At 36.4% G+C, this 27,005-nt stretch overlaps 1 protein-coding gene across 3 annotated transcripts; it reads right to left on the bottom strand.

Moving 5' to 3' along the window:
- Positions 1 to 148: 148 nt before the first annotated feature.
- Positions 149 to 25,650, bottom strand: efr3ba (EFR3 homolog Ba; the record flags this gene model as incomplete). 3 transcript variants are annotated; one of them, XM_084096272.1, is made up of 22 exons in its annotated part: positions 149 to 3,745; positions 3,936 to 3,985; positions 4,140 to 4,246; positions 5,570 to 5,618; positions 5,841 to 5,932; positions 6,104 to 6,231; positions 6,523 to 6,590; positions 6,878 to 7,006; positions 7,248 to 7,485; positions 8,373 to 8,545; positions 8,703 to 8,754; positions 8,905 to 9,016; positions 9,696 to 9,857; positions 10,120 to 10,255; positions 10,713 to 10,791; positions 12,632 to 12,757; positions 13,164 to 13,313; positions 14,079 to 14,200; positions 17,851 to 18,001; positions 18,127 to 18,254; positions 18,972 to 19,048; positions 24,371 to 24,719. In XM_084096272.1, 22 exons carry the CDS (start codon positions 24,375 to 24,377, stop codon positions 3,646 to 3,648), a joined length of 2,436 nt encoding a protein of 811 aa, XP_083952398.1. In that variant the 3' UTR covers positions 149 to 3,645. The 3 variants fall into 3 exon arrangements, with proteins under 3 accessions (XP_083952398.1, XP_083952399.1, XP_083952400.1); XM_084096273.1 differs by having other exon boundaries at positions 4,140 to 4,243; positions 24,371 to 24,637; XM_084096274.1 differs by lacking the exon at positions 24,371 to 24,719 and adding an exon at positions 25,545 to 25,650 and having other exon boundaries at positions 3,454 to 3,745.
- Between the last annotated feature and the right edge of the window lie 1,355 nt (positions 25,651 to 27,005).

A 27,005-nucleotide genomic window follows, 5' to 3' on the forward strand; every position in this document is an offset into this window, starting at 1 on the left:
GTAAATTTTGAAAATGTGTCATAAAATGATCGTTTCAAGCAGAAAAGAACAAAATGGTTCATTTCTGAGAAACAAACACACACCAAATTCATCATTCAGCAGTATGTGCAGTTGCCAATAAAGCTATAAACAGAGGTCAGACTTTGAATTCATAAAATTAGTCTTTAATTGATATTCTTATTATTCACACCACATATGTACATCACTTAATGATTTCATGTAGGCAAACATTCACAGAACACAGTTCTGAAGTCATATCCGTTTGCAGTGATCTAAACACAGGTTGACTAATTACGATCCACAGTGTTGTAATGATCTCACTGATTAAAAATTTAAATGGAAAAAAGGTAAAAGCACAGACAAAACACCCAGTGCATGCAGCAGCTGACAAGGAAAGACTAAACTTTGATATTTGATTTCATACATGCAAAATCACCTCACATGTAAGCAGTCTAAAACATTCCATCAGTTGAACATCATAGCCATATTGACAGAAGATAAAACCCACTTGTTGTTTTTATGCTGGTAAATAAATTCCAGGCATTACCAAAAAAAAAAATGAAAACTTCAAAAATGACTTCAAGAATTCAAAAAAACAGATTTTACAACAAGAAAACATGGTAAAATTTATATGTGGAACCGGAACAATATGACATGACTACACATAACACCATAAAATTTTAGACAAGAAATTTCGCACAACATGAAGTATATTCGGCATACACCACATTTACACAGTGAGCTTTTAAAGTGCTGCGATTAAATCTGGGAGAACAAAATCTTGACATACGTAACCCCTCCGGTTCTACTAAATACTTTTAGCGTAATTCGCTAGTGCGCCTCTTTAGGCCAGGGGAGTGAGGTTTACTCGCACAGCTCTTAATAGCTAGCCTCCGTTACACTCTACTCCTAAACCTCAGTCCCATCCGGGTCACGGCACCAGTGTAACTGGTCCTACACGCACCCGTGAGCGGGATTCGAACCAGCGTCACCTGCATGGGAAAGTGGGCGCGTTAACAAGGATGCTAAAGACCGCAGCCTCCAGCGTCAGTCGCTAGTGCGCCTCTTGAGGCCAGGGGAGTGAGTTTTACTCTCACTGCTCTTACTAGCTGGCCTCTGTTACACATAAACCTGAAATTATTAATTCATTTTTGCAAAAAGAAAGGAAACACTGTACAAGCGACAAATGAAACGCATATCATGGCAAAAAAGGGAGATAACTGATCCCTTTAGATCCATTTGGTAAATTTGCATTAAAAGTGTGGTCACGTCAGCGAAACTTCAGCAAATTTTGCGAGCAAAGTAGGTCCATTGTCAATACTGTACTGCATGTAGTGATGTATGAAGTGCTGCTTACTCAGTGGTCACTTCCAAACCAAACGGCTTTATATTGGTAAACCCGGCGAATTCGTGTTAAATGTTCAACAAACTTGAATTAGTTGTGTAATCCGTATGTTTGCGTCATGTGTCCTATTGCATTATAGTATGGGACTAGGCCTTGTCTGTGAAACCTGGGGCTTAACTTTTAAACGCAAATACATTGCATTTACCAACATAAAGCTGCTTGTTTTGTAAGTGACCTCTGAGTCAGACAATGCCCTTTGATAACATTTACCGTTGCTCTGCGAAAGTTGGCCACATGAATTCGCTACGCTTGGTTTGAAAGTGACTTCTGTGTGAGCAGTGCTTTATACATCACTGCAGTGGATCCTTTTTGCCAGTTGATGAAATTTTGTTAATGTGATTTTGTTCACGAAATTTTGCCAGTTTTGCTAATGTGACAGTGTGCCTTAAGAAGCGTTATCACTTCACTCTGGTTCAGAAAACAACTATTTATACAATCAAACAAATGAAAACTCGTACCCTTCACCTGTTAGTGAGGTACAGATGTAGGAAACTGCAGCGATTATAGTAATAAATGATGATACGGGACTGACTTTACTATGTGAACATTCATTTTCTTACACAGTGTCATTAAAGGTATACCCCACCAAAAAATTATAATTTCCTCATCATTTACTCACCCTCATGCCGTCCCAGATGTTTATTGCATTATATGGACTTTTCTAAAAAAAAAAATCTCCATTTGTGTGCCACAGAATAAAGAAAATCATGCATATGGGGTGGCATGTGGGTGAGTAAATGATGAGAGAATTTTCATTTTTATCCCTTTAACCATCACTTCTAATTGGAAACCTGCATTCAGTTGAACTGGAAACTTACTATTTGCTATATTTTTTCTTCAGGTTCTACCCAATAGTTTTAATTTTTAAATTCAATAATTATTGCTTTAAATACAACTGTTATTGCAGCATGTAGAGACGTTTAAACATGCAAACAAAGCTTGTATTTAGCTAAACTGTTTGTACCCACACATTGAAAAAGGTTTTGGAAACATTAGGACATTCTTAAACAAATGTTCTTAACTTAAGATACAAAATTTAAGGCAGCTTTACTTTTTAGTAGTACAAGAAAACCAATCACTTGCTCTGAACAACAGACTGAACAACAGACTCTCTACGCAGACAAGCTACGATCATTTGTCAATAAATTCTGCCCTTTTTATCTAGACTAAGTGTTTAAGTGCATATTTAACCAACACATGGTATATTCTCTTGGTTTGTTTGTCTTTGTTGGCATAAATAGACCTCAGGATAAAGTACAGCCATAATCCTTATCTAAAGTCCGATAATAAACTAGACTAGTGTTTCTCAACTGGTGGGTCGCAAGACCGTTTTGAGTGGGTTGCGGAGTGTGCAGTCAAAGAAACAACAACAAACGTAATTCTATGTTTTTCTGATGCAAGACTTTTATTTTGAAAGACGTGCGTGAAAGCTGTTGACACTTCTGTCAGACGCAGAAAAACATGTTGTCCTGATTCAGTATCTGCGGTCAGATGAGATTTTATCAGTGTCATTATTCTAACGCTATTTCATTACTCGTTACGAAATAAAAAGTCTCTCACCTCAGAAAAACAAACTTTCCTGTCCTGTCAGACGTTATACTATGCTTGTAGCGCGCAAATGCAGCGGCACGTGCTGTTTATAACTTATCACAGAAATTAAAAGCATGCAATGTCGTAGTTATGTTGTCAATTAGTAAGTCATGAAAAAAGTACCAATAAATTATGTAACAGGTACTTTGTGTGTAAGTTGGGAAAGATTTGCATGCTGTTCTATTATAACACTTTGTGTTATTTTGTATATTTTATTTGTGGCGGCTCTTACTAGCTTACTTTATTGTATTAACAAAAACTAGTTTAGGACTTTTATTTAATAGTCTTACCTTTTACTGTTTATTCATCATTAGTGATATTCTTACAATTTATGTGTGCGCAAGTAAAGTGGGATGGCACTTATGTGTGTGTTGACCATTTTTGATGATTTATTATAATTTTTATGGGCTAATTATATACACACACACTTTTTTTGTATATACTTTTCTTGGAATTAGGTCAAATTCCTAAAAAAAAAATCGGGTCGTGGCTTAATGACCATGGGGAAATGTGGGTGCCATGGCCAAACCAGTTGAGAACCACTGCACTAGAGGACATGGTTTAGAAGACAGTTACACCTGGACATTGAGAAGGAGTGATAATAGAAGGATGAAAACAGCTGTATGAGGCGACTGGGACTCCAGAGTATCTCAGTATACACAGAGGTCTGGAAAGTTCATTTCATACACTGGTATGGAGCGGGTCCGGCCGTGACCGTTCCCGACAGAGCCAGAAGGACTCGGCGGAGGCCTATCCAACCAAGAGAGAGAAAGAAAGATGAAACAAATGTCAATAACACATGAGACAGACAATACAGCCTCTTTCCATTTCCATAGTCGATGTATTTTTATATATGATATTACATAGTATATATCGTCCTTTATGCACAATTGAATGTTTAGAAAAGCTCATTTCTAAACTGTTACAGAAGATCATGTACCTGATTGTGATTTCGAAGATTTGGTTGAGTTTATTCTGCAGTAGGGAAGCCTACAAAAATAAAAAACAGTACAGGTGGAGAGGTCATCCACAATATAAAAAGAGATAGATGTAGGCACTGAACAGAAGAGCTGTGTTTGTGCTTTTTGATGCTAAAATTAGAGCTAGAGAGTGTGTGTATACAGGCTTGCTGCATTAGACTCACCCTGGCCCCGCAGTGGGCTGCTATCTCCTCAAATGGAGCGTTCTGAAACCTCTCCACCACCTGCCTTCTGCGCTCTCTCTCCAGCTCCTCTACATTCACACTGTCTACTGAACACACACGCACACACTCACGGGTGATTCTGTGCTAACTGCCACAGACCAGCTGACAAAATGTCCTTTTAACCCTTTAAAAGTTTAGTTAAATTTAATGATATAACAAATAAAAATGATTTTGTATCGTGTCTTCTCTAGTCTTTTGTGTTTAATGAAAAAGGATCATTTCAAATCATATTTTATAGAAATCAGTAAAGGGTTATTTCACCCAAAAATTCTAAATTCTGTTATTAAATACTCTCAGGTAGTTCTAAACACGTTAGACATTTGTTCATCTTCGGAACACAAATGAAGATCTTTTTAATGAATTCTGAGAGCTTTCTGTCCCTCCATTGACAGCCTATGCAACTACCACTTTCAGGCACCAGGAAGGTAATAAAGACATCATAAGAAGAAAATCCATGTGACTCCACTGGTGTAAATGCTTTGTTTGTGCAAAAAAAAATGTTTTTTTTTTATTTTTATATTTATCTCCAGTGCGCGTTCATATTTACAAGATTCATATTTTGTAAATAAAGTGGTAAATTATGTTTTTTTGCGCAAACAAAGCACTCACGTCACTTTATAAAATTGAGGTTAAACCACTGGAGTCACTTGGATTACTTTAATGATGTCTACTATCTTTCTGGGGCTTGAAAGTGGTAGTCGTGTAGCTGTCAATGGAGGGACAGAAAGCTCTCAGATTTCATCAAAAAGATCTTCATTTCTGTTCTGAAGATGAACGAATGGCTTACGGGTTTGGAACGACACGTGGGTGAGTATAATTAATGACAGAATTTTAATTTTTTGGGTGAACTATCCCTTTAAACAGAGAGACAGTTCTGCAGCATTTCTATAACAACACTAAAGACATAAGCATAAAAATGACCTAACAACGTTAAAAAGTTTAGGGTCGGTAAGATTTTTCAGTAAAAACAGTATTATTGTGAAATATTTTTTTACAATTTAAAATACATTAACAATATTTTAAAATAATGTAATGGCAAAGCTGAATTTTCAGCATCATTAATACATGACTACAGTCTTCAGTGTCACATAATCATTCAGAAATCATTATAATATGCTGATGTGGTGCTCAAGAAACATTTCTAATTATCAATTTTGAAACAGTGATACTTTTTTCAGCATTCTGTGATAAATATATAGCTCAAAATATTTTTTGTATTAATGTCACTTTTGATCAATTTAATGTATCCTTGCTGAATAATAGTTTTCATTACTTTAAAAAAACAACAAAAGGTACTCAACCCAAACTTTTGAACGGTAGTGTACATACAATGTCAATGCAAGTAAACTATCAAATCATGCAAGACTTACCAATGGCTTGTTTAAGAGTTTCAAATGTTATTTGTTCTGCTGTGGATCTCTGTAAGGATACAGATCATAGATGAATAAAAATATAGCTGATAGTAGATCCAATTCTATGAGGTGGCCACACACACACACACACACACACACACACACACACACACACACACACACACACACACACACACACACACACACACACACACACACACACACACACACACACACACACACACACACACACACACACACACACACACTAGTGTAATGAAGATGTTACCTGTTCTTTCTCTGGACTGTTTCTAGAATCCATCTCTAACTGCAGAGAGACAGTGTCTCCAATGCTCTTTCTCTTGGACAGTCTGTCTTCATCTGAGTTACAAAAACAATATTTTTTTTTATATACTATGAAGAATACAAGAGAAAAAAATAAAAATCTCAGCTGTAATATAATATTAAACTGTGAAATGCCCCCCCAAAAAGACAAAAATACGACCGGACATGCAGTTTCAGTGTATTTAAATGTCAGGTTAAGGGTCAGACCTGTGATCTGTGGGATGTATGGTGTTGCCAGTCTCTCTGTGTTGTATCCACTGCCGCCCAGCATCTCTGCTATCTTAGCCTGCAAAAACAGCACCTCTCCTTCCACCGTCTCCAGCTTCTCTGGGATCCTGAAAGAGAAAGAGGCTGAAGCTATTCTTCAGCTTTCTGAGGCAGTAAGAACCAGACCCATGATGATCATCGAGTGAAGGAGCACTAGGATTACTTAACCATAACTGAAAGAATGAAAAAAACTGCACAGTACGTTCCAGACCCAGCACAGATGTTCATAAGAAATGAGACAGAACTACACATTTCTGTCGGTCTGGCAGAAAAGTTGTGTCTCTCATAATGGTGAAAAGAACATTATGTTAGTCTGAACAGTCTCTACAGTGGTTTGAAGACTGCAAGGTGTTGCTTACTTAAAGCTCTCAACAAGAACATCCTCTGGAAGCAGGAAAGGGACAATTTTCTTTCTTGACTCAATCACCTGCAGGAAAAAAAACTTTAACTGTCACTCTATCAAACAGACAGATGGGTAGATGGATGGATGAGACAGACAGAAAAACAGACAGACAGACAGACAGATGAGATAGATAGATAGATAGATAGATAGATAGATAGATAGATAGATAGATAGATAGATAGATAGATAGATAGATAGATAGATAGATAGATAGATAGATAGATAGATAGATAGATAGATAGATAGATAGATAGATAGATAGACAGACAGACAGACAGACAGACAGACAGACAGACAGACAGACAGATCACCTCATGGACGTGTTGGCAGAAGGTGGGCACAGTGGTCAGCTGGCTGATGAGGTTCAGGTAGGCAGCTGACAGAGCGTGGATGGCACAGCGGGTATATACAGGAAGAGCCTCTTCAGTCGAGGCCAGGTCCTGAGGAAGAGGATGCATCAGTGGAAAAGAAAAAAAAAAGCTGAGTACTATTGTTGTTATACCGCAGGTTGATAGACACTTTAATGACTTGTCTGTAAGACACACAGTTAAATACTATACATTACTTGACCATATTGTAAAGAGAAGTCGACTTGTGTTAGCTTTTAACATTTATATTTACTAGCATATATTATTATGCCACTGGTGTGTCCACAGTCATGTACATATGTGACAGAAATACCTGCAAGGCCAAAGCCAGTCGGATCAGGTCCACCACCACCTCCTCATTGGCCAGTTCCACACAGATCAAGCCCAGCAGCATATGAAGAGACTCAAAGTGTCGCTGGACGCTGCTTTCCTCTTTGCAGGCCAGGTAAATATGGCGGTACAGCCTGTGGCTGTGTTTCTTCATGAACAGGTTATCCTGCCTTGAGCATTTGTCTACTTTCAGCTTTAGTACTGAGATATCTGATATAATTCTGTAGAAAACAACACAAAAATATTTGAAAAATTCAATAATATATAATTGCAATTATATTATATAATTTTTTTCCCCCACTAAATACCAATTTCTGGCATGAAACTCTAGATGGTGCAGGCTGATAGGTCCTAACTTAATTTAGTAGCGATCGCATCGTCATTTCAGAAACCCTCCACCTTCCCCAGCAGCAGCAGCATGTCTTACATGCTCACAGCAATGTCTGTGAATGTATTGGCGGCAGCGTAGCAGATCTATTCCTCCAAGACCAAATACATTAACATGGTCATATCCATTACCATGCTGATCTCTCCAAGAGTTGTCATGGCAGAAATATAGGCTAAAACTACATATAAGAGCAATTCACTTACAAAAATTACCAAAACTACCATGGTATTACAATGTATCACTACAGTACATTTAATTTTTTTTTATACGTTTTATCTTTACTCCATATATCAAAATACAGAGTAGAATGTAAATGTTTTCTCAAGTAACCTTAAAATGTGCTTCATACTGTAACATATGGTTTTATTCAAACTAAAATATTATTTAATATGACTACCAAGTAAAATAAAATATAATTATCTATAAAAAATATATCATCTATATATATATATTTTTTTTTTTTTTTGGAAGGGTCAAATCAGATATAAATAAGTTATTAAGTGTTTAGGTATTTAATTGATCATGCATGGTTACACATACTTAGGCTTATCTACAAAAAATAATAAAAAAAGTCAAATAAACTACATTTTCAGAGAAGGACAACAGTACAACAGTAAAATGTTTTGAGTCATGACATATTTCAAAGCATGGTAGTTTGGCCATTTTTTTAGAGGTACATTGTAGATTCCTAGAGTCTTGAGTTGGTCAGTGTGCCCGAACCTGACAGGGGTGAATTTGTGCCGGTTGTCATGACGATCAATGATGCTGACGAGGATGTCGAGAACAAGTAGACGGATCTCTGCGTCCTCCATCAGAGTAAAGGACAAGAGAGGGTCCAGGAATGAGGTGGGAAGTGCTGTCAAAATGTTCGTAGACTGGAATCCTGCTGTTACCTGAAGGAGAAAGAGAGAGGCCGACGTTTAAAAGGCACATGAGACCATTAAACTTTTGGACTGCATCAGCAACTGTGGATATCATGAAACAGCAGGGAGAGTAAATGGCCCTCTGCTAGGCACAGCGTGTGATTATGACTGACACAAACCAGCTCACCTGCAGCAGAGACTTTAGCAACATAATCTGGATCATCCTACTGCCCTCAACCCTGAAACCAGAAACAGACAAAACACATATTCTTGCTATGCTGGCGTTTATCTGTGTTAATCCTCAGATAATTTGCATTTCATCTCTGGCCAGCAGAAACACATTATAAACGTGTCTAATATTTAAAGTCTAGGTTGTAACCCTGTCTCACCCGGTGTTGGCCGACCCCAGAGACGGATACATGCCAGGCACAGGAATTTTACCAATGATGAACAGCATGACTTCCGAGCGCTGGTAGGTGGGCAGCGTGTTTGCAAATGAGCCTGTAAAAAAATTAAGTTAAGTGAGAGATTGTGCACAGTCAGCTGGTTAAATAAATCCCTTCAGGGTGGTACAAGACCACTCATGGGAGTCCCGATAGGCTTTATTTTGTGATAATGACTAGGTGACTGTACATTAACACACTCGTTACACAGCTACTTAGCGAATAAATAAATAAACAGGCATGAAATATCTATCTATCTATCTATCTATCTATCTATCTATCTATCTATCTATCTATCTGTTTTTGTCTGTCTGATCCATCCATCCATCCATCTATCTAATTATCTGTCTGATCTATACATCCATCCATCCATCTATCCATCTATCTAATTATCTGTTTGATCTATCCATCCATCTATCTAATTATCTATCTGTCTGTCTGTCTGTCTATCTATCTATGTTTGATGGAGTGACAGTTAAAGTTTTTTCTATTTAGAAAAAAATCTATTACCAATTAATCAATTATCATTTTTTTTTTTTAATCTAAAAATATTGAGATAGAAATGTTATTTGAGACGAAAGAAAATGTGGAGTGATATGAAACGGAGATCAGCTATGTAGGAAATCAGTATGACGACAGTCAATTATAGTGTTTAGCCACGTTCATTTTACAAAAATATTTGACCGCTGAACGCCATGACTGCCAGATTTACTCACAAACATTCATTGTTCACCCACCAATAGTTTTAATGACAGATTCTTGGAGTTGTCTCTCCTCATGTACTGTAATGACCTTGGAGCCCATGTTTGCAAAAGAGTCATAGGATCCAGTGAGTTCGTAGTCCACACTGAGCCTGAGCTGCTTCAGTAGAGTATTAAACACCTCCAGTACTGTGGGCCCTGTGGAGAGGTACGGCACACAGCCGAAACTAAATTAAAAGGAACAATGCAGATGTGTATGATTTCTACAGTATTAAATCAAATTATTTGTCAAACATATAAACATTGATGCATACGAAATAATCAGCATGCATATCAAGTATGATAAGTAAATAAGTAATGAAAGAACAATATCATCAGAAACAAAATCATATAAAGTGCTTATTTTGTCTAATGAGGAGGGTTTAGTGCTCCCTCTAGTGGTCTAAAGACAGCCTGGTACCTATGGAGCCACTGGCTTCTATGACCGCTGCTTCTGAGATCACCTCCACTATCCCAGCACGCACTCTGGCTGAATTCTTACTGTTGGCATCCAAGTGGCCCAATAGCTGCTGAATCACCAGATGTGAATGTTGGGTCTGTCAAAGAAACAGTAGACATAGTTAATATTACAGTAACACAGATGAACATGGAAATATCAAATCATATTTTCATGCTTTAGAGTCACACTGAATGATAGTGTTCAGTTAGATTCAAAATACACTCAAAGGCCATTCAAAAATGTATTTAAACCTGTAAATAAATGTAAACAGATTTTTAACACTAAAAACAGGGAGAAATGTTATGATGTAAAGTCAATGTTAATGTAAGTAATGTTAATACATCAATGTAATTTTTAACTCCAATTGCAAATATAGTAATATTTTAGCTACTGGTATGAGACTTTTGAACCCCATTGTAATGTATAAAATATGTCCCCAAACACCCCATAATTATTTAGTATCAAAGGGCCATGCTCCACAAAAATAAGTCTTGTATTGTATTTTGCATTACATACTTTTACGACCAAATTTCAGCAAAGCTGTTTGTATCTACCTGAATGGAGTACATAATGATTTTGAAACAGCGCACTGCAAATGTTTTGCCCTCCCAGAGTGAATGATTATCAAGGTGCCTGAAAATACAAAAGTAAATGATTAGCTTCAGCAAACAGAGAGCAGGAAAAAGCACATATAGTAGGTCATAAAATACACCGGCGCAACAGATACATTTACTGTGTAGTTGTTTAAGGCTAACAATGAGGACGAATTGTTTAATTTTTTTTTTTATTATTCTCTTTCCAATGTTATATTTCTGTACTTCTTTGTATTTGTGTCATTATTGAATAATAATAATAATTAAAAAAACATTCTAGGACGACATAAATTAATTTAAATGGATAAATGGAAACCTCGACTAACAAAATCAAAGATCAGTTAATTTTCTATAAAATTTGTTTTAATTATTAATAATTATTCAAGCATTCATGTCCATTCCATTTATACTACTGTTCAAAAGTTTGGGATACAATTTAAAATAACTGTTTTCTAAATGAAGGTATTATAAAATGTAATTTATTCCAGTGACGGAAATGCTGAATTTCTCTAGTTTTCAATGTCACACAATCCTTTGATGAATAGAAAAGTTTAAAAGAACAGCACTTATTTGAAATATAAATCTTTTGTAACACTATAAATGTCTTTACCATCACTTTTGATCAATTTAATGCATCCTTAAAGGTCCCGTATTATGCCCCTTTTCACAAGATGTAAAATAAGTCTCTGATGTCCCCAGAGTGTGTATGTGAAGTTTCAGCTCAAAATACCCAACAGATAATTTTTTACAGCATGTTTAAATTGTCATTTTTTGGGGCTCAGAAAAACGCGCTGTTTTAGTGTGTGCCCTTTAAATGCAAATAAGCTGCTGCTGGACGATCCAGGGGGCGGAGCTTCATGAGCTCGCGCTCAGTCTCTCAGGACAATTTCACCTCACGGAATGATGATAATATCAGAAACTCTCAGTAACGGTGTTCATTTCGAGTCGGACAATAATGCCTACAGAGTCAGAGTGCTGTATAGAGATGAAACAGGTATAGTTTAGTAGTTTAATTACGGTTATTATAACGTATTTGTCATCTGCTTGTATGTATCCATTATTTATTAATAGCCTACAAGTCTGCTGTTTCGGACCAGGTCCGAATGATGATCAAACATATACTGATGAGTTTAATAAAGTTTATTGTACATCACACAAAAGATGAAGCGTCTAGTTTTACTTCAGAAAATCACCATAAGAGCTGAGTAAACAGTAAGTTATAAGAAGTGCGCAAGTAGCCTACATAAACGAATTTCGGTAGAGTTGAGGGAGCATTCCTGTGGGCGGAGGTTAGTCAAAAAACTGTTCTAGTGACGTCATTAAAGAAGGAAGTAGAGGGATGTAGTCCAAACGGGCCGCTCGATGTAGGCGACTTCTGTTAAATAAAATATCTCGCTTGGCATTGAACTTTGAGCTTTATAATTTTACAGATATTATTTATACTCTAACAACAACATTACACACTAACTAAAGTTTGAAACATGGGATCACGAAGAACGGGACCTTTAATGCATAAAAGTATTAATTTATAAAAATAAAAAATAAAAAAAGAATAAATAAATAATTAAAATCTTACGGACATCCAAACATTTGAATGGTAGTGTATGTGTATGTACTAGTAGTCCAGTCAATTAGAAACATGATAATTAATGTCATCTCAATCATTCATTTAAGTTTCATTTTATGCCATATATTGCCACATATACAGTATGTCCTTTATTATTCAAAATGAATATTCAGAATAAAATTTAAAATCAACAATCGTTAATTAATACTGTTAAAATATTCATGCCTCACACAAATACACTAAAACATGAAAACAGACTTGTCTCCTTGCTGCCCCCTTGTGTTTGATAAGGTACAGGTGCATAAACACTCACATGAGCACAGGCTTCACAGCATTCTTGATGTTGTCGTAGGCGGCTCGTCCCAGCAGCTCTCGAAAGCATCTCTCAGTCAGTTCCACTGGACTTTCCTTCTCCTTCTCTGCCCCTGGGGAAGGAGACCTATCGATTGGAATCAGAAACAGAAAACACACATTAACCAGGGCTGAATTAATAGGCAATTGTTTTTGGCAATACCATTAGTGGTTCTAAGTTCATCACAGAGTTCAATTCATTGTTCATGGTCTGCATATGACCCTCGGGCTTTGGGCTTATAAGGCTTACAGTACAGCAGCTTCTAGAATAAATTACTTTCTTATTGCATTTAAAAGCCTGACACCTCAGTTGTAGGCAGTCTGCTGTTATATCACACACTTTTCAATAGCATTCGATTATAAGTTAATTAGCTTAATCACACAGACTGGCTAATAGTTATTAGCAAGACATTGTTTCTCGGAAGGAAAATTCACACTTCCATTAGACTAAAAGTGTCCGTTTCTCTTCATGTGTGATTGTGTAAGCGAGGCACCTCTCTAGGGCTTCTTCCTGTTGGAGGTTGAACAAGAGAGACGGCACGATTTTGTCCATGTGCTGAGGGTCCCAAATATTTGCCTGCAGCTCGTCATTGACAGTCTTCCTCACCACCCCCTGAAGACCCCTGATCCCCGCCATACGAATCCTTACACAGAGATATACACACACACACACACAACCCAAACTGACATTAGTTAGTCACGCTTATGAGACATGTGGATTTATATATATGGATATTTTAAGTGCACTGAATTATGCAATTCAGCCCCTGGTGCATGAATTATTAAATCAAAGGAAAAAATAGTTTCCTTTTACTTCAAAAGAAGAATATATTATTTCTAATCTTGTTCCACTCAATGAGGCACAATCTCACCCACACACTCTCATGCAGGCATGTGTACACACATGTGAATTTCCTTTTTATATACAAAGCTTTGAAGTTCACAGTAAGTCATATAATTGTGGATAATATTGTTTAATTCATTGCAATTTAATAATAAATGTGTATTATTCATAATATAATTAATTATTTTTATTATTTATTTTATTTGTTATTTATTATAACATTATTATTTCATTTCAAATAGTCTAAGAAATGAAAGTCACACATTTTACATTTAGGCTACTTCTATCAATTTTGAATAAATAATTTCCTTTATATATTTGAATTGCATATACAATTTCCATCCATTTTAGATTACACAGTTTTAACATAAAAGGTATGTAGTTTAGTTTTTAACGGCTAGAGGGACAAAAGTTACACAGTGTACCTTTAAATATCTGTCCATGTTAAGGGACACCATGCATCAGAGGCTTAACCAACAAAAACAAGAAGAAACCAGATTTTGAAAATGCATATTTTTGGGTGTAAAAATCTTCCTCTATTGAAATGCTGGAAAGACATGCTCACTTTGTGCGAATATCTGGATCCTCGTAACTGGAATGGCACATCTCACTGAAGCGTGAGACAAAGAAATCGTAGCTACGATGGTATGACGGTGTATCCTCCTCTATGTTTGCAAACTTCACAAACTTAAAGAGAAAGAGCAGAAAAATATAGGTTACACTTTATAGTAGGTGCCCTTAACTACTATGTACTAACATTAAATGCCTACAATACTATGGATTTATTGTGTAACTACACATTGTTCCAGAACTTTTGTTACGTAACTCAAAAAGTTTGAGTTACGGTTAGGTTTTTTAAGATAATTAGGATGATAGGGGTTCGAATTTTGTTACAGTTACGGTTAAGGTTAGGGGTAAAGTTAAAAGTGTAATTACAAGTGTTAATTAAATCATGCAAGTACTTTAAAGGGGTCATGGAATGCATTCTCAGATCTTTATATTCTGTTTCTGGAGGTTCTTATGAATTTAGCAAAGTTTTTTTACATAAAAAAAAAAGTTCACATATTTCAAAAACACTTCATTTCAAGGGGCTTTACCTTTTTCAGAAATGCAAGTAAAGCCCACTGCTGTGATTGGCAAACTTCATTGCACAAATCCATGCCCTCCTCCACAGTGTGTGTGTAAATATCAAGGACATTTAGATTTTCCGTTTAATGACCCCTTTAAATGCAATTATATTGCACCAACATGTATGTACATAATACATATACTGCATCAAATAGTTAAGAATATAGTTATAGTAGCCACCTAACATATACCCAAGTGTGACTAAAGGTTTTTTGGTAAATACACAGTTAGAGACTCTTTCTGATGCTGTGAAATCCAGATATTAAAATTATATTCAACAATCACTAATGAATAGATGAATAGATCAAACTCAACAGTATTTTGGTGCAAAAAATTGTCACTGGATAGAAGCTAACCAGGCAGATCCAACATGGACATGTTTTGTGACATGCCTTGATCCTCAAATTATGAACTAAACTATGTAAGATCAAAGAAAAAAGACACAAACTTCATTGAATACATGGTTTGTGCCATAACGTGTGTTGTGCGGTGAAACGTTCAAATTCAAAGGTCATTTAGAAACCAAACGCATTTAGAAGTCAAACACCTGCTATTGCTGAAGCTTGATATTGAATATTTGTATATTGATGGGCCTATGCAGTTCATGGTAATATAAAACATTTTAAGACATTTTGTCAAAGTCTTGACAATTTGTGTCAATAGTCCCAAAGCAAAACCAGTTGAGAACCCCTTCTTTAAGGTATGTTAATCTGTACTTATGCGGCAAATGTACTTTTTCCAGTACAACAGATTAGGACATTTCTGATTAGGATATCTTAAGATTTAAGAATAGCAAGAGTTACCCAGTGTGCTGCAACTGACCACATTGAGTTCCACACCAACACAATGCCTACAGAGAACCTTCATACTGAGACTGAGATGAAAACTCTGTACAACCCATAAACTCTGTAAACATGCGCACTGCTTTCAACATTTATGGGCCACATGCCTTAAGCCCTGCCCCATCTGGCTTCTATCTATAAAAAGTAATCTCTTTTTAATCTTTAAGCCCTTATATTTCAGAAGCATCAGATGTGAGCGGTTTTGAAGTTGAGAACTCTTCCCATTAGCATGTGAGTTAGGTGGGTGTAAAGCTCTCAGGGACGATTTTGAGGTTTCACGTTACTGTACAGAGGATAAATTCATTTTTGTTTTGAATGCTTGTCATGTAAAATGAAATGAGATAAGTTGGAGTGGGCATATACATTATGAGGAGAACCATATTTCATGGTCTAGCTATAACATCATCTTCTCTATGAAAATAAAAAACATTTTACGTCATTTTAACATTTTAATTTCAATTCTGAATTCGATTTTCGATTCGACTCAATGAATATAGATTTAATACAAATCCTATATTTATAAAAAAGAACAGTGAACATAAGTTTACAAGTGGTTAATTAATAATAAAGAAATTAAGAGCTACAAACCTGTATATTAAACGATTTATTTTAGGTTCACTTTGGTACATTAAAACAGAACCCAGCTCTATATTTCAAATGCATAAAATGAATAGACAGGATTTTGATGCAAGATGAAAAATTGATGCTGAAAATTGGACAAGTCAGAACATTCGCATGCCTTGATCAAACAGGATCAGGTTATTTTATGTTTAAGATAAAACAAACAAAGTCTCAGCATTAGTTGTAACATGGAGGCTGCAAGCCTATGAACAGTGTAGGAAAACCAATACTGGCTTTTGGGTGATAGATAAATAAATAATATGGAAAAATTAAAGCTGCAAGCAGCATTTATAGGGGTTTAAGGCCTTTAAGCACATGCGTAAAAAGATATTATGTTTCATTTAGCAAGCATGTAAACACTTAGAAAACTTAGGAAACCAAAAGCAATTTATGAAAGATCATATAAGATATTCAGTCAAGAATCATTTTGTACAGACGTAAATAATGTATGTTGGATTGATGTTTATAAGGAAGTTCATCCTGATAATGCATTGTCAGCATTTAAAAGATTATTTTACCCTTTGGTGGACAAACATGCACCTATAAAAAAAAAAACAGTGAAGAATGTTAGGGCACCATGGATTGTTAATGAGTTGAAAAACATGTTTGAGAGAGATGTGGCAAAGGGTACAGCAAACAGAACTGGGAAGGAGGAGGATTGGGACGTCTATTGCAAATTAAGAAAGAAGAAGCTACGCGCTTGAACCCCTAATAAAAAGGGCCTAAAAAGGCCTATAAAAAACTATAGGGTCTCAGCACTTGTTCTGCGCAAAGCAGACCATTTTTCAGTAATTTAAATGTCATTTTGCATAGGATAATAGAGCATTTTTCACCCTTATAACAGTTAAAGCGCCACCAATGGCCGACGTACATAAAAGTTTCCAAGCTTCTTTAGGATCGTGTGACGCATGCGCACGCCCGATTTTGTGAGGTTGTATGCAAATCAAGCAGGAAGAGGGCCGCTTTCAGCCATTTCATGGGATTTGCCATAGAAATACATAATTTTGACACCTTTTTAACAGTTATAGCGCCACCGAGTGGCCAGTCGCCGCATCCTTATTCAAGCGACCACAGAATGAAAATTTGGTGAAAGTTTGGCAAAATTTCCATAACTATTGACAATCAGACTCCAGATAATCTTGCTGCACTGGTTTGGTTCCGGTCGGGCCAAAAACCTAGGACTAGTTCGCAAAAGTAGGTTTTTGGAAAAACACAAAATACCTGAAAATTTCCACAGGGTGACGAGCCAAATCTGAGGCATAAGCCTACGCCTAACGGTTTAGGAGTTATGAGCCATTTCGTACTTTTGACCGGTGTAGCGTCCCCGTCAGGCCGTTCGGGCGCGCCTTTGGTGACGTTGTAAGCGGTGTGAGTACTACCAGCCCTCAAAGGTCTCTACGACTTACAGTTCGGTCTGCCCGATCAGTTTTAGATGGAGAATGCTGCATCATGGGAAAATTAACAATAACAATAGTGTTTCAGCGCTACGCGCTTGAACCCCTAAGAATCAATTCGTGGCCTTTGAGAATTGATTTTGAATCGACCACATTAAATCGAAAAATCTATTTTTTTGCCCAGCCCTACACCTGAACCTGTGGTTTTGATGCAGCAGCCACATCTCCCTCCGCACTGCAGAGACACCCGACTCAAAGTAGATTTATCCAGTGATCATTTTCACTCTGTAACTACATCAATAGGTCCGTAAGTAGATTTCACTACAGAGTAAAGACAGTAAATTTTACTCACTGAGTTAGTGCCCAGGATCTGTAAGTTGGGTTTGTCTGCCTCCAGCAGTTTGCGCACCATAGTAAGGAAACTCTCCACAAAAAGGTTTATACTCTGACAATGACAGGCCATCAGCAGCTGGTCCAAAGCCTCCATAGCAATACAAACATACCTGTGAGGCACACACAAATATGATACTGCCCTACCAACGATCACAGACAAATATATAGTGACAAATCAGGTATAAATTATACAGTCAAAACAATCACTACATTTTTTTCCAGTTTTTGTTTTTACCCATATCTATGCCGGGCAACATCTCTGGACAGTCTTTCTGACAGGTAAGCACCGATACGGTCTAGTTTCTCTGGAGCAGACAAGGCGTAAAATGTAAGCTTCTCCATGTTAGCTTTCACCAAACCGTCCTTTAAAGAAGGGTAGACAGATAGAGAGACTATCAGAAGAACATAAGAAGAAAAATTACCATAAAATGTCACTTTAAACTTTTCTCTCCCCAAAAAGAACCTTGCATAGATGATTTGTCTTCTATTCTGAGTCTAATACAGATCCTGAAGCTTGTCATCATTCAGAAGAGAGACAGATTCAAATACTTTCCAGTTTTGTGCTTTAACCATGGTCAAATATACCAGGGGGTTCTTTCTAAAATTAAATAATTGGTTTTTATTTGTAATCTGGAAAACTGTTTAATTTATATTTTGTATTAATGTGCAATTCAAATGTATTTGCATATCGCATTTCCAATAAATATAATTTCAAAACTGTACAGAACATAGAGGCATTCAAGTAGTGAGAAAGCGAAGGATGAAAAAGACCAACAAAAAAAAAATTACAATATTTCTTAATGTTAAAATAGTTTTTGTAAATTTCCAAAATCAAATTTTCCAAACCCCAGTCTGAAAATCCCTGAAACTGAGAGCATGCGTGTCTGTGAAAACGACTGACTGCGATCGGGTGATCACGCAGCAGATCTGCCATGCCACAGTGGCTCTAAAACTAATAAATGTCACCATTGAAAGCCTATGTCTACATCACTGCATTGATCACTGATGACTGATAACCACTAGAAGCCTAGTGAACCATCCCTTTTTCATACTCAGTGCTTTTATTTGATCTGACCTTACCTCAGGGTCTTCTGGAAAGATGTTATCCACCAGCCGCTTATAGCGGGGTCTCAGGGCCCCACAGCATCCACAAACCCCTGAATCACATGGGGCAAAGTGAATTAGAGCAGCAGAGCATCTCCAGCATGTAGTATTGATCAATAGTCTTTATAATTATACTCAATGTGAGGTTTATTTATTGCATCAACACATTAAATAAATTAGACCTGTGTGCTGTGTAATCTAGTAAGTGAGGCCAGTCGATTCAGCGAAAGGCTTTAATCTGTATTTAGGAAACGTCTGCAGCTTGGTGTGCCGGTTAAATGGATTTGAAAAGAAATCATTTAGAATTGTTTTGGTTTTACACCGCCACTTGAAAGCCCATAAAAGGCTTATGAAGACCAATAAAGGGACACATTGTAAATCACAGGGGGGGAAATGGTAAAAAAGGATCTTTTAATTGTCGTCGATTTGTTGGAAATAATTTAATCTTCGTAGATTTTATTTTTTAAATAAAGTTGAATAAGATACCATTAGTTATATGCATTAGGTATAATGAAATTACAATGAACAACATGATTATTTATTAGTCAGTGTTATTTTAGTGTTATTTATATACTGTATAGTATTTATTAATATTTTCAATTAGTGTTAATTTTTTCATTTTCAGTTTTAATTTTAGTTTAAGATTTAGTAATTTTGTTGTGCTTTTGTCATTATATATATGACAATATATATATATATATATAATTTAATTTAATTTATTGTCATTCAACTTTAGTTTTAGTCATTTTAGTACTTCACATTTATTTCAGGCAGTTACTGAAAATGATTTTCAATAGTTTTAGTTAATAACAACACTGAGGTTAATGTTCATAACCTTCTTATAAACTGTAGCAGAGTAACATACTCCATCCATCCATTTTAAACATGCTTTCTCAATAAACACACACACAAACCCCCTTCTGGGCGGATGAGTCAGAGGCAGCACCTTGGCAAGACCCCTGGGAAGGACGAGTCTATTTACACCATTACCATAGTGAAAGAGCTTCATCATGGAGGAAAGTAAACAAACCAGAGCAGGTGGAGCGATCAGACAGCAGCGTTCAACCACCCACCCACACAATGGCTATTCATTCTAGTCAACAAATATTAAAGGGATAGTTTACCCAAAAATGAACATTTTGTCATTATTTATTAGACGCTCAAGTTGTTCCAAACCTGTACAAGTTTCTTTCATCTGTTGAACACAAAAGAAGATATTTTGAAGAATGTTGGTAACCAGACAGTTTCTGGCCCCCACTGACTTCCATAGTAGGAAAAAAAAATCCTATGGAAGTCAATGGCTACCGTCAACTGTCTGGCTACCAACATTATTTGTGTGTGTTCAAAAGATGAAAGAAACTTTTACAGGTTTGTAACAAATTGAGGGTGAGTAAATTATGACAGAATTTTAATTTTTCGGTGGAACTACCCCTTTAAGGATCATATCACACACAGTATGACTGATACGAGCAATTTATATAGAATCTATCAGTGAAAGAATCAGTCTACAAAACGCAACACAAAATGTAGGTATACTGACTCAAGCCTGCTGTCTGACTAGCTGCTGTCAAGCTTGCGTTTACCAAGATCGTGATTGGCAATTATGGTGTGTTTGTATGGATGTGAGAAGAGCTGGAGTGTGAGTCACACATTGGCCCGTGCACCTGCTAGTGTTTTGACACATCAGCGTGACACCTCTACGCCTAAAGCATCACAAGCAGAAATGAAAAAAAAAACAACCTTGACAGTCAACACGAATATTTCCACCCACACACTCAAGACTGCAGTGAATCCTCTCACACTCACACTGTTTCTCACTCCCAGAGTGTTTCTGCTGTCAAAAATGTGTAATCACTTAAAAAATGACACAAACAAACAAACAATTATACAGATTTGTGTGCATTTTAGTAGTTGGTTAGGAAAAACACTTTCAAAACAACAGGTTTAATGGTTTTTGACTGATAGCTCATTCTTACAAATAAACAAGTATATAAATATTTTTTTGCAAAATAAAATTTAAACAGGCATAGGCTATGGAAAATAGTGACATTATAAAGACATATTTCAAAAAATTGGAACTAAAAGCCAGAACAAATTATTAAAATAAATTAAAACTTAGGGTACGTTACGTTTACACAACAAATTATGTCTTCATTTGCATTTTTCTTGAAACTTTGCATTTTTTGTGTACAGACGACAATGTTGTCAAAACAATCTCGTTCACACGGATCAGCAAAAACATCTAAAAACGCTGTTTTATGCATGCCAGATCAGTAGTTGGAGATGTCACTTTGTAAAGAAACACTATGTGCCTATAGACTGAACCCGTAATACGCATGTGCATGATGCCACTGTTGTCACAAATTCCCGTTTTTGTACTGTAGTTTACACCGAGACGATAACGGTATAGTTCAAAGACTTGCACTTTGAAACCCGTTTTCAAAAGTTTGCGTTTTCAGGCCACCAAAATGCTGTTGTCACGTTAATGACCAGCCAAAACGCATAAAAAGTTTTACGTTTTTAATTGAAAACGGTGTCGTGTATATTCTAAATTTATCTTATTATAATTTTAATAATATTTTTTATTATAAATAATATACATTTAAATAATAATTTAACTTTAAACTGGTTTTGTTCTTCTAAAACAAAGGACTTGATGAGCAGCCCTCCAACATAATCATCCAAATAGCAAAAAGTAGGCTAAACATTGAGTTCATAAATTCAAGCTCCATACAAAAGCTACAGGAACTGCTTTACACTGCATGAGCTATATTTATGAAACGCAAGCACTTTGGCATTCTGCTTCTCGGACAGGGTGGTAAATATTACCTCCACAGTTCCCTCTGGTTTACAACCCTCATAACTCTGTCTCTTATGTGGGTATGTGTACTCACCTATCATTCACCTGACAGAATCTATAGTCACACTGGCTGAGCCCATGAGGCCAAAATATCTGCTTTTAGGTTTATTATTTATTATTTCTCACTATATCATAATGCTGTACATTTAATGACAATGTTAACAAATAAATGTAAACTGTTACGCTCAAAAAGCACAAACAACTACTAAATAATTTACATCAGGAGTGTAGCATCAATTCTAGGGAAGTAAGTGTAGTGCATACTTTGTTGCCAAGAACAACCTACATGCACATCTGCTATCTGCATATGCTGCAAAACAAAGGCTATCGCTGGCACTGTGACAAAGAGGATTAGGTCACAATAAATAACTAGTCATGCTCGGATGTACTACTATATGGCTGATATGATATCCTCCAAGCTGGCAGGGATACTAGAAGACATCCAGCTTTAATAGGGCATTGATAAGAGCTACTAAAGCAATTACATAACACACAACTCACTATGCATGCGAATGAATCAAACTCCATGTTGTGGAAGCTACAGTACGGAAAATCAATCTTTCCGAAACACAAAACGCAGACTCTGGGCACTGCCTCTGTCGTAGTGACGCATTTACTCTAAATACAGTTCCCCTGAATTGTTAGAGCTTCTTAAAATGACAGCTATATTTAGCACATCAGCCAACACAGTTGCCATATCCCTTCAGATTGCCCAAAACAGGACACAATATCAAAGACACTCACTCTCATACGGCTGTTTCACAGTGAAAAAGCAGAACTACAGAAAGGGAACTTCATGATAGGAAGGAGAATGTAATCTATTGATTTACTTCTTTAACTTTGTCACTGCCATCTCTACTTCCATGTGCAGTTAGTTCATCTAAAACTATGATTTGCATACCCAGGAATCTGTATGAGAATAATGATGTGCCTTTTTGTAAAAGCTTTAGGGTACAGTGAATGTGTTTCAGTATTGCTATTAAAGCATTACATATGCCCCAAAATAATTTGCAATTGTTACTAAAATGTGAATAGAAATGACACACAGTGATGTCCAAAAGTCTGAGAATATACTAAGAAGAAAACATCTAATTTAACATATAAATTAAAAGACAATTTGGGGATTCAGAAAAAGTAAATACAAATAAATACATTGTGGCATAAATTTAAAAAGATACACATTCAAAAGTTGAGTAAGTAGCCTATGTTTTTAATGTTTTTAAAATCAATTTATTTTATTCTCAGCAAGGCTGCACTCATTTGAGTAAAAACAGTAATAATATTGTAAAATATTATTAAATTTAAATAACTATTGTCTTATTATTAACTATTTAATATATTTCAAAATGTAATTTATTTTTGTGATGGCAAAGTTGAACAGTCTTCTAATATGATCCTTCAGAAATCATTCTAATATGCTGATTTGGTGCTTAAGAAGCATTTCTTATCATCAATGTTGAAAATAGTTGCGCTGCTTAATATTGTGGAAACCGTGATACAATTTTTTCAGGATTCATCAATGAATAGAAAGTTAAAAATAATAATGTATTTCAAATATAATTTTTTGTACATTGTAAATATTTGTTGTCACTTTTGATCAATTTAATGCATCCTTGCTGAATAAAAGTATTAATTTCTTTAAAACACATCTTACTGATCCCAAACTTTTAAATGGTAGTGTATATTAAGGATTATCTAGTGCACAAATAAAAAAACAAGTATATTTGTAACACTGACCATGTGAACTCCTTTGTACAAAAAGCCAGATTTTGAAGCAGTGAAGCATACAAGAATAACCGAAAAAAAGTTATTTTTATACTCAATGTCATCAATGCCAATGTCATTATAATTATATATATGTATGTAGCATGTATGTAGGAAAAACATATACATGATTTGTCATTGCTGATTTACTCCTCCTGAATTCAAAGTGTAAAATCTGAATAGCATAATCTATCATCATATATGACTGACTTAGTCCTACATTCTCTCAAAACACTGTTTTGTGGCATGCGTGGAGAAATCTGGGTGAAAAAAAAATGTAATCGATCTGGTTTTGAAGTGCTACAGCCAGTCGCACATCCACGCTGTGAGAAATCAGAGTCGCAGCCTGACTGCCTGCAGCTCGCTCAAAACATCCTCGACCATGCATGCTGGTCGGGCAAAATCACACAAATAAAGCAGGAGATATAAATAAAATAAATCAATATGTGTACATACATGTAAATGTATAGTTAAAGTAAATAACTGGACATTGCAGTAGTGTGTTTTAGTAGTGCGTGTTTAAGTATTTGGTGCAAAGTGTGGATAAACCGGTGCAGCCTGAAAATGAAAGATGAAACGAAATATGCACAATAAATAGAGCAGAGCTGCATTGCTGCATGCAATCTGTTGCTTCAGCATCATTCTGCTGTCATTGCCATAATCTCCTCTGATGCACATGAATCTTTCCTTCAACACAGGGAGGGAATTACCATATATACACATAATCATGCACTCACACAATCGCCCTTACCGTACATTGATGGAAAACCTGATGAAATTCTCTGTTCTTTGCCTGAAGCCTCTTTCTCTGTCACATAGCCAGAGAGAGAGAAAGAGGGAGACACACACACACACACACTCTCACAGACACTCAATCATACACGCACGCTCGCATACGCCGCATGTGACCGGGCTCCAATGACCTTGGATTTTCCAAACAACACGGCACAGCTTTCCCTCTATCAGGAACAATGCTGGTTTAACACACAGGTGCACACACACAAATACACACTCACACACAATCAAGCACGCACGCAGCCCCTCCTCAGCAAAGACGAACACATTCACACACCTCCCGACCATTCAACAATGAGTGGGAGGGAGATAAGGAGGGCGTTAGAGGGATGGAGAGGGTGAAGACACAGGATGAGAGGGGGAAGGATTCAATTGGTGCAGCCATGCGTCAATCAACTAGAACCTCTCCTCCAATTGCTGACTCTCTCTAGTCTTTGAGTAGCATTTAATTGTTGCCTGTTATTTTTGTATGTCTGTTTTTTGCACTATTTATTTATTTTTTATAAAACATGACTTTTTCTTTTTGGCTGCTATAGAAAGAGTATGATTAAACATTGATTTTATCTAGAGTTTTTAATATTATATCTGGTTTAAAGAGAAAGAAATACTATGTACTTCAGAAGAAAAAAATTCACTTCACTGTCTAAATAACTAATGAAATTATTATTCACATTGTTTCATTTTTTATTTACTATTTTTAACAATTTTTTTTTTTTAAATATAAAAATAATAAAAATAAATATGTAATAAATACGTCTTGAAAATCTTTATTTAAAAGAAACCTAAATCTACATCAGGATACTAAGTGTTTTCTACTCTGGCCTGACGTGTAATCCATGGCATGTGAAATGGCTCAGTGTTAATCTGACCGGGTTTCAGTTTTAGACACAAAACTATGACTTATTCATGAAAACAATATTTTTTGCAGTTGCTAAATGTTGCATGAGTATTCCTATATCAAAAATGAATGGATCAAATTTCTGACAAACGGAGAATCTGGCATTAAAAACCATCAAATGTAAATAAATTGCTGATGTGCTACAAATGATAACATTAAACATCATGGCATGTTAGTCCAACAGCATGGAAGAAACAACAAAAGCACATTAATAGCCTAAAAATGTGCTTACCACCTCCAACCTGATGATCCAAAAGAGTACTGCAGTCCAGGAGAAATCTTCTTGGACCTGGAAAATCAGGGAGACCTGAAAAATTAGGGAAACTTGCAAGTGGCATCTTCTTGACTATCCTTAAATAACTTAATGAGAATAATATAAACTTTTATAAACGAATCTACTGTAGGCTTTATTTCAGAATCCTTTTATAAAAGCATGGAAGTCCAAAACTACCAGTTATAGACATGTAAACTTTCATTCACTGTTGAGTGTTAATACCAGCCTACCACAACCTCCCTCCCTCCCTCCCTCCCTCCCTCCCTCCCTCCCTATTGGTCTGTAGCTCTCTCTCTATCCCATTGTCATTTACATGCCTCAGGAACTCTTTATAGAGACTCTTATTGCCCTTTGGATCTTATTTTTAGGAAATTAAACAAAATGTAATTTTTATATAATATTTTAAACTGTAGTTTGAATATTTATCTGATTGACTTTAGTGAGGTCCGTGAATCGGTTCTTCTGAACAACTCATTTCAAAGAACCGATTCTAAAAACAGATTCATGTGTTCGCACCATCTATCAAATATTTTTTGGGTTTGCTGAAAATGCTCCGCTTCGTGCCGGACTATAAACCCGTCATTCATAAACTATATATCGTGTAAGTATGTGTGCATGCTTTCTATTGACATATTTGGGTTAAATACGCCATTCTCGTATTCAAAAGACCTAGGAGCCTCGGTTTACAATGCGTAAAAAAACACAAATGGCGGAGAGCTGACGCTGAAGTCTGATGATGTCAAGTTAAGCTTTTACTTATTTATCTTTCTCTCTTCTTTTCAAGAAAAAATTACGCCTAGCACGCAGCTCATTCGTTGTCTCTCGACACATTGCGAGTCTGACATGAAAGAGACAGGTGTGTTCGACCGCTGCGGTCTCGTTGTGACATCAAAAGTACCGCGAGAGCGAATCGAAAGCAGCTCTCGCGATACTTTGATGTCATACACCGATCGATCTGGGGTGCGTTTCCCGTACAACTTCGCTGCTTAACTTCCATAGTACGTTTCATCGAACTATATGCTCGTAACCACAGGTCAAGAGCTGTCATTCTAACCACACAACTTTGCGATGCTATTTGCTAATGTTCGTTAGAACTATGTTTTCGGGAAACACCGACTCGTTGAACTATGCTCATAACGACAGAACTTGCAACCAAAGTTGGCTAACGATGCTTTTGAGAAACGCACGCACGCACCCCTCCCTTGCGCCGCGCCGCTTTGTTTGACTTGCAACGCAGATCGCGGTGAGAAATCGAGAACTACTCGGACCGATTCACTCCTAGTCATGAACGACTGGTTATGTCCGCTTTTGTGAGCTGGTTCAATTGATTCATTTGGAAGATCCGATTCAAACGGTTCGTTCACGAATTGGACATAGCCAATTGACTCCCCTTTGACGAATCTATGTAATAGGGTTGCT

The sequence above is a fragment of the Abramis brama genome, assembly GCF_963993115.1.
Source record: "Abramis brama genome assembly, chromosome: 21".
Lineage (NCBI taxonomy): Eukaryota > Metazoa > Chordata > Actinopteri > Cypriniformes > Leuciscidae > Abramis > Abramis brama.